The 14,397-nt window shown below is 43.6% G+C and overlaps 1 protein-coding gene across 3 annotated transcripts in view; it reads right to left on the bottom strand.

Annotated features, from left to right (window-relative positions):
• LOC117966859 (choline transporter-like protein 2) overlaps positions 1-14,037 on the bottom strand; it is a 35,289-nt gene extending 21,252 nt beyond the window's left edge. Inside the window, exons 1-3 of one of the 3 annotated variants that reach the window (XM_059007950.1) lie at positions 13,898-14,037; positions 2,227-2,275; positions 1,403-1,476 (exon numbers count right to left, since the gene is read on the bottom strand). In XM_059007950.1, coding sequence (XP_058863933.1) covers positions 1,403-1,476; positions 2,227-2,275; positions 13,898-13,934 — 160 coding nt within the window. In that variant the 5' untranslated portion in view covers positions 13,935-14,037. Of the gene's footprint in view, positions 1-1,402; positions 1,477-2,226; positions 2,276-4,969; positions 5,210-13,897 lie in introns of those variants that run through there. The other 2 variants (XM_059007949.1, XM_059007951.1) reach the window with 2 other exon arrangements.
• Between the last annotated feature and the right edge of the window lie 360 nt (positions 14,038-14,397).

Raw genomic sequence — 14,397 nt, 5'->3', positions numbered from 1 at the left:
TACATCGCTCCCTGATCAGCCGTCCTTACAATCCCAGAGCTTCACATATCAATACATCGCTCCCTGATCAGCCGTCCTTACACTCCCAGAGCTTCACATATCAATACATCGCTCCCTGATCAGCTGTCCTTACACTCCCAGAGCTTCACATATCAATACATCGCTCCCTGATCAGCTGCCCTTACACTCCCAGAGCTTCACATCTCAATACATCGCTCCCTGATCAGCCGTCCTTACAATCCCAGAGCTTCACATATCAATACATCACTCCCTGATCAGCCGTCCTTACAATCCCAGAGCTTCACATATCAATACATCACTCCCTGATCAGCCGTCCTTACAATCCCAGAGCTTCACATATCAATACATCGCTCCCTGATCAGCCGTCCTTACACTCCCAGAGCTTCACATATCAATACATCGCTCCCTGATCAGCCGCCCTTACACTCCCAGAGCTTCACATATCAGTACATCGCTCCCTGATCAGCCGCCCTTACACTCCCAGAGCTTCACATCTCAATACATCGCTCCCTGATCAGCTGTCCTTACACTCCCAGAGCTTCACATCTCAATACATCGCTCCCTGATCAGCCGTCCTTACACTCCCAGAGCTTCACATATCAATACATCGCTCCCTGATCAGCCGTCCTTACACTCCCAGAGCTTCACATCTCAATACATCGCTCCCTGATCAGCTGTCCTTACAATCCCAGAGCTTCACATCTCAATACATCGCTCCCTGATCAGCTGTCCTTACACTCCCAGAGCTTCACATCTCAATACATCGCTCCCTGATCAGCTGTCCTTACACTCCCAGAGCTTCACATCTCAATACATCGCTCCCTGATCAGCTGTCCTTACACTCCCAGAGCTTCACATCTCAATACATCGCTCCCTGATCAGCCGTCCTTACAATCCCAGAGCTTCACATCTCAATACATCGCTCCCTGATCAGCCGTCCTTACAATCCCAGAGCTTCACATCTCAATACATCGCTCCCTGATCAGCCGTCCTTACAATCCCAGAGCTTCACATCTCAATACATCGCTCCCTGATCAGCCGTCCTTACAATCCCAGAGCTTCACATCTCAATACATCGCTCCCTGATCAGCCGTCCTTACACTCCCAGAGCTTCACATATCAATACATCGCTCCCTGATCAGCCGTCCTTACAATCCCAGAGCTTCACATCTCAATACATCACTCCCTGATCAGCCGTCCTTACACTCCCAGAGCTTCACATATCAATACATCGCTCCCTGATCAGCCGTCCTTACACTCCCAGAGCTTCACATATTGATGCATCAAATTAGATCCCAGTTTGAAGTCTCCCACTGGCAGTTTGCATTAAAACATTGATTCTGTATTTATGAGCTCACCATTGATCTGCTCTGATACTTACCCACAATCCCCACAATAAAGTATCCAATTATTGCGACAATGAAGAGAATACAGCAGACAATGTCCGTGCAGCCCCTGTACACAAAACAGAGGCACATTAACCAAGCAGAGCCGCTGTACAGAGTAGACGACTAAATCAATAGGGTTACTGTTTAACAACCCGGCAATACTGCCTCCCAGTCCCTCCTCAGCTCCACTAGAGCCACACTGCTTCCCTCCCTCCCAGTCCCTCCTCAGCTCCACTAGAGCCACACTGCTTCCCTCCCTCCCAGTACCTCCTCAGCTCCACTAGAGCCACACTGCTCCCCTCCCTCCTCAGCTCCACTAGAGCCACACTGCTTCCCTCCCTCCCAGTCCCTCCTCAGCTCCACTAGAGCCACACTGCTTCCCTCCCTCCCAGTCCCTCCTCAGCTCCACTAGAGCCACACTGCTTCCCTCCCTCCCAGTCCCTCCTCAGCTCCACTAGAGCCACACTACTTTCCTCCCTCCCAGTCCCTCCTCAGCTCCACTTGAGCCACACTGCTTCCCTCCCAGTCCCTCCTCAGCTCCACTAGAGCCACACTGCTTCCCTCCCTCCCAGTCCCTCCTCAGCTCCACTAGAGCCACACTGCTTCCCTCCCTCCCAGTCCCTCCTCAGCTCCACTAGAGCCACACTGCTTCCCTCCCTCCCAGTCCCTCCTCAGCTCCACTAGAGCCACACTGCTTCCCTCCCTCCCAGTCCCTCCTCAGCTCCACTAGAGCCACACTGCTTCCCTCCCTCCCAGTCCCTCCTCAGCTCTAACCCCAAAGACTTCACTGCTTCTTCCAGATTTAGGCACCGCTTACCTGTTGTGGATTGGACCTTTAAACGTTGGGTCATATTTCTGTGGTTCTCCTGGAGAGACAAGGCAGAAGAGAATATTGATTAATACATCAGATTTACATTCTGGTTTTCAGCAGTACTTCCCTTTTGGAGCAAAAACAAGTTTGCAAACAGTGTCCCCACACACACACCCCAGCCTGCACGCGGTGTCCCCACACACACACCCCAGCCTGCACGCGGTGTCCCCACACACCCCAGCATGCACGCAGTGTCTCCACACACCCCAGCATGCACGCAGTGTCTCCACACACCCCAGTTTGAAGAGGGTTTTAAAGGAAGGGCTGGATTACAGCATGTTGGTCTCATCAGAGGCAATTTCACAGAGGAACAATACGACTGCCTCTGCAAACAGCGGGCGTTATTAAAGGGGTGACTATGCTAACAGGCTTCAATTGGGAGGTGGTCTCTATATTCAGTGTAAAGACTTGTTGGCTTTTTATAATAAATCCACACTCCTGTTCTCTCCCACAGTACAGGGGTGACTGAATTCAAGTCATTTCTGAAGCCCAGTTTAATGACATGGCACTTAACCCCCTCAGCATGTCTTAATGGATGCTTCCCTACAGGGAGAGAGAGGAACATCTCAGAGTAGCTGTGCCGCTGATCTGTTTAGCCTGACCGTGAGAAACACGCTTACCTGCAAGAATACAACTATTAATAATACAGACAAAAGACTAGACAAATGGATAATATGCCATTGTTCCCAATCTGCAAGCAGCTTCTCTCCAGTCTGTTTTCAGAAGGCAGAGCTGCTGTGGTCTGACATTTCAATGGTATTGAAATAGTCAATCTCTGGAGCCGAGCCACACCCTGTGGAAACCCTCAGAATTCCTTTCCTCTGATTCCGTCTGCAGGAAACAGCCCTGCAGTGACACAACCTACCCACCAGAGGGCAGCGTATTTGTTTTGCAATTGGAAATGGCACAATCGAATGAAGTCTTTGAATAATATTTTCCTCATGAATATATTATATTATTATGTACAATAATATGAAATTGCATGCTTTTTTTTTTTTTTAATACTAAGCATTTGTGCATCGATTGCTGTTGATTTATGACTAATATTAGGAAATGCTTTTGCAGTGGCATTCAGGACCTAGGTGTTATTATCACGGTAAAGTACATGACATTTGCAGTATGTGGATGAGCATGCGTTGTCAAGATATAACATGTAAGTGTGGCACACAGACGGGCAGAGACGACTCCATGTGTCCATCCGATCTGGGGGGGGGGGACGACATAAGTACGGACACACAGACAGACACCGCAATCTGCAAACTCAAATGCCAGCACAAACCGATCCCCGCCATTTCATTTCTTCCGGGACAACAGGAGTTAGTGATGTTTTAACGTAAAAAAAAAACCTCAAAATTGCTCAACACCGCCGAGTCTTCGTTTTGAAGCTGAACCCACGAATGAACTGGATTTCACAAGCGCTGTGATGGTCTTTTCAATAAGAGGAATCTGGTCTCACGAGAGTCGCTTTCCACACTGTGTAGGATTGCGCTCTCACAGCAGCCAGCGTTCGCAAAATTAAAACCAAACATCTCGGACTTGACTCCCAACTGAGGCTGCAATATCAATACCCATTCACCCTTACTGAAGCGATCGCATTTATTAAGAGAGACTCAAGCCGTTTCTAAAGCTCACAGTGTAGCCATCTCTACAGCAGAGGCTATTCCATGGATTTCAGACGATTTGGAAAAAGTGCTTCGTAGCTTCTGTTGTAAACCAGAAACTCGAGTCTGCTTGACAAATGTATTGGTTTAAAACACACTACTGGCAAAGGCAAACGCTATTTCATGATCTGCATCTCTTATCCGAGTGTCAGGAAACTTGGCATTATTGACAGAAGTTATCAATATCAGACTCTGGGGCATACGGAGCGGTCTCCCTGTCTGTATGTCACCTTTTTTCATGGATCTTGTGAACACATTTCCGTACCTAAAGATCTTCTAAGCCACTAATCAAATTCCCATTCAATTCTTTCCCATTTGTAATGCTACACTAGTCTGTACTGTTCCCATAAGCCGTGGTGATCGTTGTGCTGAGAGCTGGAGAGTTGAATTCACAGCCCCTTTGAAACGAGGCAAAACTACCAAGAAACTGGAAGCATTCAAGCATTAGATATGCGTGCAGGTGGAACAGGCAGCTTCCCTTTACAGCAAAACTGTTTGCAAGCACCACTCCTGTTTGTAAACCACAAAAACAGCAGCAGAGGATTATCGGTTTAGCTCATTACACAACGACCCGGGAGGCTGAAAATCAACCCAGTTTAATGTGGATTTATCCCATTGAGATGTGTGCTATGGGCAGCGGTCAGAGCTGACTACACAAGCTGCCCTACACGCACGCACGCAGCACACACACACACACACACACACAAACACACTTTGAATTGCAAAACTGACTGCTTCTTAAATACATTTCTAAAATTAAAACATACTTGTTACTGAAAAAGAGGAAGCTCATTTATCATTATTACCATCACAATATCATTAGAGATAGAAACTTTGCAGTAGAACATCCTTTTTTCTTTTTAATATTGACTGATGGCCCCCGATAGCTCAGGGTTGGTAATGAAGCTGTGTATTGCGCAGTGCTGTTCAGCAGATTGCCATGGCCTGCATGCACACGTTCTGGTTTGTATCTGACCTCTCCAGCCTCTCTCTCTCACACGTGTCACACAGTAAGTGCTGTACTGTACCATGCTTTCCAAAGTAGCTCTCTCCCTCAGACCCCATTTCTTGTGCAGTGTGGCTGACGCTGTTTGTTGATGGAAGCTGGCCCCTTTCTTACTTTCCCTCTCAGGTCGAGTGCAGACTTCCTTTTCCTGCTGGAACTAGTCTAACAGGATTCAGGTGCACCTCAACAAAACCAGCCTCCTCCTCCCTCCCTCTCTCTCTCAACAATCACACACCCACCTGGTCCTGGAATTCAACTGGGGGAGGAGGGGTGAGGCTAGGCTGGGTTCTCTCCCCTCAGGTGCCAATTGTTTGAGTTAATTTACAAAGGGAGGCGTATTTAAAGACACAGTGCCCTTTACTGAGTGATGTGTAAGTCCGTTGTTTTGAAACACTTTTATTTTCCTCCCTCATCCCCTGGCTTACGCTGAGCTCAGCAGCTGCTCTTCAGTTCTAGGTGTGTCACTTTGGATCGCGTTTCCTTTAGTTTTGTGAACTAAATAGTGCTGGAGCTTCCTAATATGCTTTGGCTGCCCTATGCACTGTCTGTCTGTGGCAGACTGAACTGAAGAGCAGCTCACAACACAGGCATTCATATAAACAAATCCAAGTATTTGAGTCATTGCAAACGCAGTAAGAAGCACTCTGAATGATCACAACCCTTAGAGAAAGGGTCCAGAAACACACAGCTAAGAACATGCCATGTCTTTCTGAATCAAACGCCCCATATTACCATGACAGGGGTTTGAGCTGCTCAAAGTGCTACAAATGCTTACACCTTTTGAAACGGTGAAAATAAAAACACAGGCATGTTTATCAGCCCTTCGTCTGTGTTTCAGCGCTTACTGTATCTCCTGATCAAGTCAGCTCAGTACTGTAGCAGTGCTTTCGGGGTCGTGCTACTGGCTGTAGGGCTGTTACTGGCAGTAACACTCCCACGCTCCGGGTGACCAAGGAAGTGTGACGCTACTTGAAAGAAGGGCTGCAGATGATGTTTTTAAAAGGAAAATGCATGTTCACGATAATGAACACAATAGAACGAATGGAAGTGTAGGACAGGTAATATTCAGCATGTTTAAAGAATACGGCACACAGTGTAAACAGACACCAGAGAAATATCCATGGCAGTGTAGCTAATTCTGCTCTCAGTCTGTATTGTATTCCAGTAAGCAGGGTGTAGTTATGGTAGCTAATTCTGTTCCCATTCTGTATTGTATTCCAGTAAGCAGGGTGTAGTTATGGTAGCTAATTCTGCTTCCAGTCTGTAATGTATTCCAGTAAGCAGGGTGTGGTCACGCTAGCTCTGTCTGCTTTGCTCTCGTCCATTATTTATGAAGGAGCATCCTAATGTCATTCTGAACCACGAGCAGGCTGGCTTGGTGCCAAGCAGAGATGTGGGCTGTGTCTCCGAGCTCTTTGGCAAAGTAGCTAACAGCCTCTCCCAGCAGAATGAAAGGCTGCAGTGGCATGGCAAGGTGTGCGCTACCTCCCCCTGCTGTTCAAAAATATATAAACACCCCTATAACAAATGCTGTAGCGGTGAACCACTTTACCAACTAGTATCTCAGTGCTCCCTGAACCGAGTCTCATCCCTGCATACACACTGCCTGGACACTTTATTAGGACCTGTCTACCCCGCTGGGTTTGGCATCGCCCAATTCCGATTGAGCATGCATGGGATGAGCTTGAACGGCTGTCATCTGTACCGACTGAAATATGAATGGCTGGACCTAATAAAGTGACCAGGCTGTGCATGAGACCTGGCTGAGAAATGTGTAGCTGGAACGGTGAAATATGTTCAACACCTTGCAAACTGTCACGTTAAACCTGGTGGCCCTACACCCTATTGACAATGGTATGGCAGGTGTTTTTAACAAGTGATTCATTATTAGTCGTAACTTTTTAGGTTAGCGAGTTAAAGTCAGTATGCAAAACACTTAGAATAAAGCTTACAGGGGCATGTTTGGAGGATGGACATGGTGGAAGTTATTTTTCCAGTAAAAGAACAGGACTTTAACCTGATAGATTAACAAGACAGTTTTCAAGGATTTGAAGGAACGAAAGAACTGCACACTGCTGCTAAAAATCAGCTTCAGCCCCGACCTGCTGGATTTTATGCACTTTGAAACCTCAAACACAAGGTTCGTTTTTTTTCGTCTTTTAGAAAAATGGAGCTTGAAAATGAGATGCTTATTTCGAGTGAGGATTTTCTCATTTCCATCTCTTAGAAAGTTCCTTGGTCGAGTCTAATTTTCCAGTAAAGTGTTTGGCTGCTCCCCTTGGATTTGTGAAAAATTATAAAATGGAAATATTCTGCAGCCAAAAAGCTCCCTGCCAGACCAAGAGAGAGAAAGGTAACCAGAGAGAGCAACGTAACCTGCCTCACAGCTCCCTCTCAGTTTTGCTTGGCTCTCCATTGTAACCGCGGTTCCTAAATACATTTCAGTAACAGTTTTCTTTATTTTCGCGTGCTGGCGTCCCATGAAACAGAGCCTAGGCTGGCTGCCACTGGGTTAAGTGAATTAAAACCTGCCCGTTTCCTGCTGTCTCAATGAACCACTTCCTTTGGAACAATCGCCTCAGGACTGGATAAGCACATTGCTCAGAAGTGCCTCACAATCAGTTCATTTGCAGATAATAAGGTCAGCAGCACTTTGAGTCCACTTCCTCCATTGCCACTGTCTGGTGGACAGATAGAATGGTATGAGGCTGAGACCGATCCCTTATGTTCCCCATAGTGGAATACAGCATAGTGAAAGCATGGTAAAGCACAGGTCAGCACTGTAAAGGCCAGAAAAGTATGATAAAGCATTTAAAAAAAAAAAAACATGGTAAGCTATGGCAATTTAAATTTCCCGTGGTCAAGTTTTATAAGAGACATTATTATTATTAAAATGCTCTGTTGTCATGCTTTCTGAGTTTCTTACCCATCCTGTTTAGAATCACTTGGTGAACCATTTTCTGTATCTTTACTTTTTCCATAGAGCTCCACTGACATGCTGACTGAATCACAGAACTCTGTCTGTACGTGGAGATTCAAACAAGATGAACCATGCATTGGTTCAGATCGCATCACAGCTTGAGCAGGACCAGGACTGGCTAATACTGTGACGTCATCCTTATGAGGTCATCCTTAACTTCGAAATCACAAACAGAGCCCAAATAGATGGGTTCTTAAAGAGTTAAACGGTCTCCGATGCCTGAGAGCAGCGAGATGAGAGACTGAACTGGCTCTGTAATGACTAAGTGTGAATTGCTCCATGATGCTTTGCATACAACACAGCTGCAGGAGACTGCTGTCACAGACAGCACCTGGCAGATCTCACCATGCAAAGTGTACTCGAAACAGACAAACCTGCTTACTGTACAGCTGTGGCCAAATGTTTTGCATCACCCTACACACTGCAATCTCATTTTGCAGTTTCTTTGATGACATGATGCTAAATAAAATATATAAATAATGTTTATATAGTTTTTTTTTTTTTTTTTAATGACGTCTCAATCCTAAGATTCTAGGTGATACAAACCGTTTGGCCAGATCTGTAAAAAAGGGTTCTTAGTATCGAGGTGGTCTTTTTACTGAGGTGTGGTCTGGTGAACTGATTAAGTCAACCCTGTCAGTTGTCACTATTTTGTGGCATTAACGCTGGGTTAGGTCTCAAAGCCACAAATAGGAACAAACCACAAGCTAGACATAAGTTCTAAAAACGGACAGAGAGAAACAGGAAGTGAGGAGCCTTCAACAGCAGAGGCAAGAGCTTCAGATGACATCAGACATCAGACATGTGACAAGCTAAGTCACATGACTCCCATCTCCCACACTGATTCACTCAGTCAGTCCTCTTGATGCAATGGAAAGAGCATTAGGAACTTCTTCAATTACCAGCTGCTTCTTTGAGAAGGCTGCAGATACTGACGAAGACGACAGCAAACGACTGCGGACACACACACACACACACACACACGTCAATAAAGCACAGCATTCTGACAAGCTGAAAATTCTTGTTGAAACGCATCACCTATTACATGTGTTACGAGAAGTTGAGCAGACAAATAAAACGTGACTTTGTGTAATAATTCTTCACTTCAGCGGCGTTGCCATAGACAGACATAATGCAGGCTAGATCAGCCAGTGCCATCTAGTGCACTGCTGTGTATTGACAGCAAAACAAACAGGAACTTGCAAAGAGAAAACTAAATCTGGCTGTGAAACATACAAAATACAAGACCGATATTTATTCTGAAAATGTTCAGTGTACTGAACAAAAGGAAGAGGCACTTTTGACTCAGATAGCCTATATATAAGGTAAATAAGGCTTACCTACAGACAAAGACAGAGAGGGGCCGGGGCTGACAGAGTTGAAAGGTGACATGATGTGAATGGAACGAGGAAGGCTGTTCACTCCCGGCATTTAGGATTCTCCAGACGACCTCACCGTCAGTCAAGAGGAGTTTTAAAATACAATGATTGTATACCGTTAAACAGAAAGGGGGAAATGAAAACAGACTGAGGGAACATCTGTTGAAACCAAGTGAAAAACGACAGTGAAAAAGGGTCATGTCAGGGTACTATGTGGTGTGAAGGGGTTACTGTACAAACCAAAGGATTTTATAGTTATGTTTGATAACATTTTAGTTATTAAATGATTTTTTTTAAACGATAACTCATGCGAATTTTGTTCGAGACATATTCTGATCGTGAGAACATTTTAAAAATCGATTCTGAATGTAGTTAGGAGTCTAACGTCTTGAAGCATGTTTGAGCCCAGTTATAACTCCCAGCTAAGAAACTTCCTCAGAACTGGCAGATCGCTAGATCACATCTCTAAAGACACTGGCTGACCTAGCCTGTGTTATAGCTGGAACAAGACACCATACCTAATCCAATATCTTAACCTGCCCCTCTCTCCTTTAGACAGCTTCTTGACTCGGATATTTTGGCACGGAGCTCATCTTGGCATGCAGGGCGCTTTCCTGTTATTTTTCCACTGTGCTGACTTATTTTCCACATGATACGCCCACCTGACTGCAACCGACAACCATAACGATGACAGTTCTGTTTCAAGCTTACATCAACACTGATTTTTCATCACATCTTTCAAACATGATTTTAAAACGCGTGTGCTGAGCAAGCTTCTTGGCAGTATGTTCTCTGCCGAAGACCGTGTTTTTTGGATCGTCATGACTACCAGCTTGATTAGCCACAGCGTAGAGGTGACAAGCTCAGGTGTGTCTTATTATTAAACTCGTAAGAAAACCAGGAACGGATCAAACTGCTATGCAACAAGAGTCTTGTTTTCCATCCCTGAGATCCTCTATGAAGTTTTCAATCTTGTCCTATCAGAATCCCCCCCCCCACTGCACACACCCTGTTCTGTCCCAGAATACCTGGTTTCCTGTTTTTGTGCTGCTCATCAACTTCCTGTTCCTTAGGGATCAAACAGGAAGTGTGGCCCAAAGGCAAGGGTGTGCCTGTCCAAAAACACAACTTCCCACCGACAAGCAACAGTTCTGGGTAAAGTGAAAATATTAAAAGCATCGCATCCATCAGAGGTGATGAAATCAGAAGCCCTATTACAATTGAATATGTTGCCTGCAGGGTTTATATAAGAGACAGTTTGAGCAGCTCAGTTCTCCCTCCCAAACAGAGACATCTCTGATAAAAATACACCCTGCACACAATGTATTAGCTTTTTAACCCAGCAACAAGGCCTGCCATCTTACTCCTAAGGCACGCTAAACTGCATGGAACAATGTGGTGTTCGACAGCAAGGGCTGCTTGTTCAGTGTAAAGTTAAACCTGACTGAGCATTGCTGGACTTAAAAAAAAAAAAAAAATGCTTATATTTAGAACTGCAAACCTTTTCAAAGCAAGTCTCTAATTTGGTGCGATGCCAGGCATCGTGTTTAGCATGGTGGGTGAGCAGGCCCTCATTAAAGGGATTTCCACCCTGCTGTTCAGTAGAATCTCAAGATCGTTGCACAGGACGACAGCCTGGCTTCTGTTGTGGTCTTGTAAAGACTCCCAGCCCTAAAACATGTGCCGTTGAAACCATCACCCTCTGATCTCTGCCTTCACGTGGCTTAAGAAAGTCAAAGAAAATATGCGCCCCTGTAAAAGGCACACAGAAAAACCCCACTGTATCCCCCGAGATCTGACACCCCCAAATGCTAGGTTCAACCGCCTCCTCCCCTTAATTCCCCAGAGGGGAACTTCAATGGCGTCTCCACTATACTGCCCTGAGGATGCCAAAAGCAACAACGCAGCGCTGGTCTGAGTTTCCACTGTGATGCTCTGTACTGTGCAGAGCAGTCTGTCTCAAGGCTGCAATGGTAAGACAGGCTGTCTGACTTTTTGTGCATCACTAACAACGCACAGTGCATTACAGTGTGCTCCGCACGCTCTGAATAAAGCCTCTATTCAAAAGCGCTACTTATTTGTTTGTTTCCTGTTGTCCAAGCTTGAAGCCAGCCGTGTACTGTCTGGTAATGTATCTGGCACAGTTTATAACATTCAGATAGTACTATAATTTTTTTGTTTTTAGATTTCACCTGCTGTATTTAATGTGTTTTTTGGATATTTAGTGAGCAAGGAGTCTGTGTGAAGTTATCCAGCAACAAACTCCCCATCCCCAGCTGTGCTGCTTTCCAAGAACAGGGAGAACGTTTCAGAGGAGCGTTCTGCCTGTGAGATGTCCTGCTCATTAAAATATTTAAGTGTCTAAACCTGTAAAGTCTTAGTTTGGAAGCAATCGGTTTGAACAGTATTGAGAAACAATGGTGTCTGTTTCTGCCACAGCCTGGTGAGTGACGGGCATGGGTTTGAGAATTCAGTGTCAATTCCTAACACCAGAAAGCAGCTACCAGGAACTGGACGAGCGAACCTTTGCAGATAGCATGTTAGAAACTTCAAATACTGTATCGTTGTTCTTAAGAGCTAGAAAAAAAAAATAAAAAAAAAAATGCAGTAGTAACGTTATAGTGGTCCGGATATTTCTGGAAACATCCATGGACTTACATAAACGTTTTTATCTTGCATAGGGTGACCACCTTTTCAAAATGCAAAATTTCTTATGCTGGGGTATATTTACATATTTTTTTAATTTTTTTTTTTACAGTTCAAAGTGTTTTATCTCTTTGAACTTCAGCAATAAAAACACTGCCTGTTTGAGATAAGTTTGCCTGCTTGGTGCTGTGGTGTTAAGTGAGCCTACAGCCTGCCAAGTCTAGAATTGAGTAGGGTTAGTATTTTAGTATCCACTCTTAAAAAAGTATTTTTTTTTAAAACGGGGTCCTCAGAATCGAAATTGGGTTGTTAATTACAAACTCTTCAAGAAATCTTTATAACAAACTGACACTACTGCGCTTTCGGTTTCACAAATATTGGGCCCGTTCATAAAAGGTTAAAGACTCTTTTTAATAAATTGTATTAAGTTCTGATCATTGCTGAAATTTACATGAGGAATGAAACGCCACTGGGTCGCTGTTTATTTAAAGCATACAAATTAACTTTTAAATAACTCGGGCGTTGGCAGCTTTAGAAACGTCAGCGCTTAAAGCGCGGGTTTTTGTCTGTCTGAAGACAGTTACGTCAAAACGACGGTTAAACCAGCGCACGAGACCCAGCTGGCTTGCATTTAAACGGGCGCGTGCTTCTTGTGAAAGAACGTTCATTTGAAAAATTTTACCCTGAGGACGGTTATAAATCGGTTTAATATACTGAGATGAACCATGAAACATATCCCAGGCAATGTGGAGAGGGGAATTTACTGAAATCCTGTTTGAGAATTAAACAGAATAATAATAATAATAATAATAATAATAATAATAATAATAATAATAATAATAATAATAATAATAATAATAATAATAATAATAATAATAATATACACACTGGTGGTGCTGTCAAAACCTCCATTAACGTCTCTGAACCTCGTTTAAAAAAATATATTCCTATGAAGGACTATCAATTATAAACTGTTACAAGCAAAACTGCTAGCTAATCTGGTTAAGGAAACAGATCCCGTTAAACGATCAAAACACAACAGCGAACGAAAAACCTCACATCTTTCTTTCGCGTAACAGAAACTAACCAACATCCGTCCAGGCGTTGAAAATAAAGTTTCCGCAGAAGTGAACCAGTGTATCCGCCTTACAGACAGCTATCCGTCGACATCAGCACAATAGTTCACGTAATTATATTATGCTGCTGCTGTTTTTCTTAGTGGCACACCCTTAATTTATTGCAAAGCCATACACTTTATTTAAACGTTTTGCATCACCTAGAATTTAAGGATTGAGGCAGAATTAAAATAAATAAAATATGTAACATCATGTCATCAAAGAAACTACAAAATTATACCGCAAAGGTCTACCAGACGCTATAATAGTAGTACATTATTTCACTTTAGATTTTGAAATGTCAGTTGTTTTTTTTGTCGTTAAGTATATGGAAAACTACAAAGCGGTGTGTAAAATCGAACATGTTAACCTAACACATTACTCAGCAGGTTTCATTCGACTTTGTGAAGCCAAATTAGTTTAATTCTAGGATAACGCAAAACTTTTGCTCATCACTAATGTACAGTAAAATCCACGAAGCTTACATTAAAACAACACTCAAAAAGGAAGCCATATAGGAGATCATATTTGACCCATTGCGTGGGTCCTTATATTTAGATTACTAGGCGTGTGTTTGTGTTAAGACCAAACGATGTTTTTCAAATTGCAATGCAAGTTTGAAATGGTCACACATTGTCTTAGTTTAATAACAAATGCATCCTGTTTACAGTTTTAATACCCAGGGGCATTTAAAGATGTCTTCTGCCTAAATACCATTACAGCGTAGACTGGAAAAGAAAACACCCATGTCTGTAAAACGTCTTCGCGTTTTAAAATATGGACAAAAGAAAAATGCAGCGTCAATAACGGTAATAAAAAAACAATCTTACCATATCTGTTATCGGGGGTTTTATCCTCTGGTTCCATTTGTTCTTGTTTTAAAATGTTTTTTTTGTTTTTTTCAGTTGATAACGGAAAACGACAGGCAGGTCCAGCCACTGAAAACAGTGCTAGAATTGCTGGCACTAAAAGGGTTACTGGGGGCGGGGCTTAGAAGGGCCAGGCGAATCAGAGTCAAGTATTTAAAGATTGATGGCCTCGTCAGCCAGTTGTCTATGGGAGGTGTATTGGCCAGTCATGTTGTCGTGTTTTTGTAACCGCTAACTCTGGGCTGGAATGCAGAGCCAGTATCGACACGCTCTGTGATTTATGGGTTAAAATTGCAATCCTTAAGTTTTGCACCTTATTGCAACAGACGTATTAAATAATAATACTAAGGTTAATAATTTGAATACATCGAAAATTAAAGTAGAATATATTTTGCACTGTTGCATGGTTGTTTAATGTACGTATTTTTTGTTTTAGCCCTCACAGGGAAAATTATTAAAAA

The sequence above is a fragment of the Acipenser ruthenus genome, chromosome 36, assembly GCF_902713425.1.
Source record: "Acipenser ruthenus chromosome 36, fAciRut3.2 maternal haplotype, whole genome shotgun sequence".
Lineage (NCBI taxonomy): Eukaryota > Metazoa > Chordata > Actinopteri > Acipenseriformes > Acipenseridae > Acipenser > Acipenser ruthenus.
The sequence above is the reverse complement of the archived record's forward strand: the minus strand, read 5'-3'. Positions and strand labels throughout refer to the sequence as shown.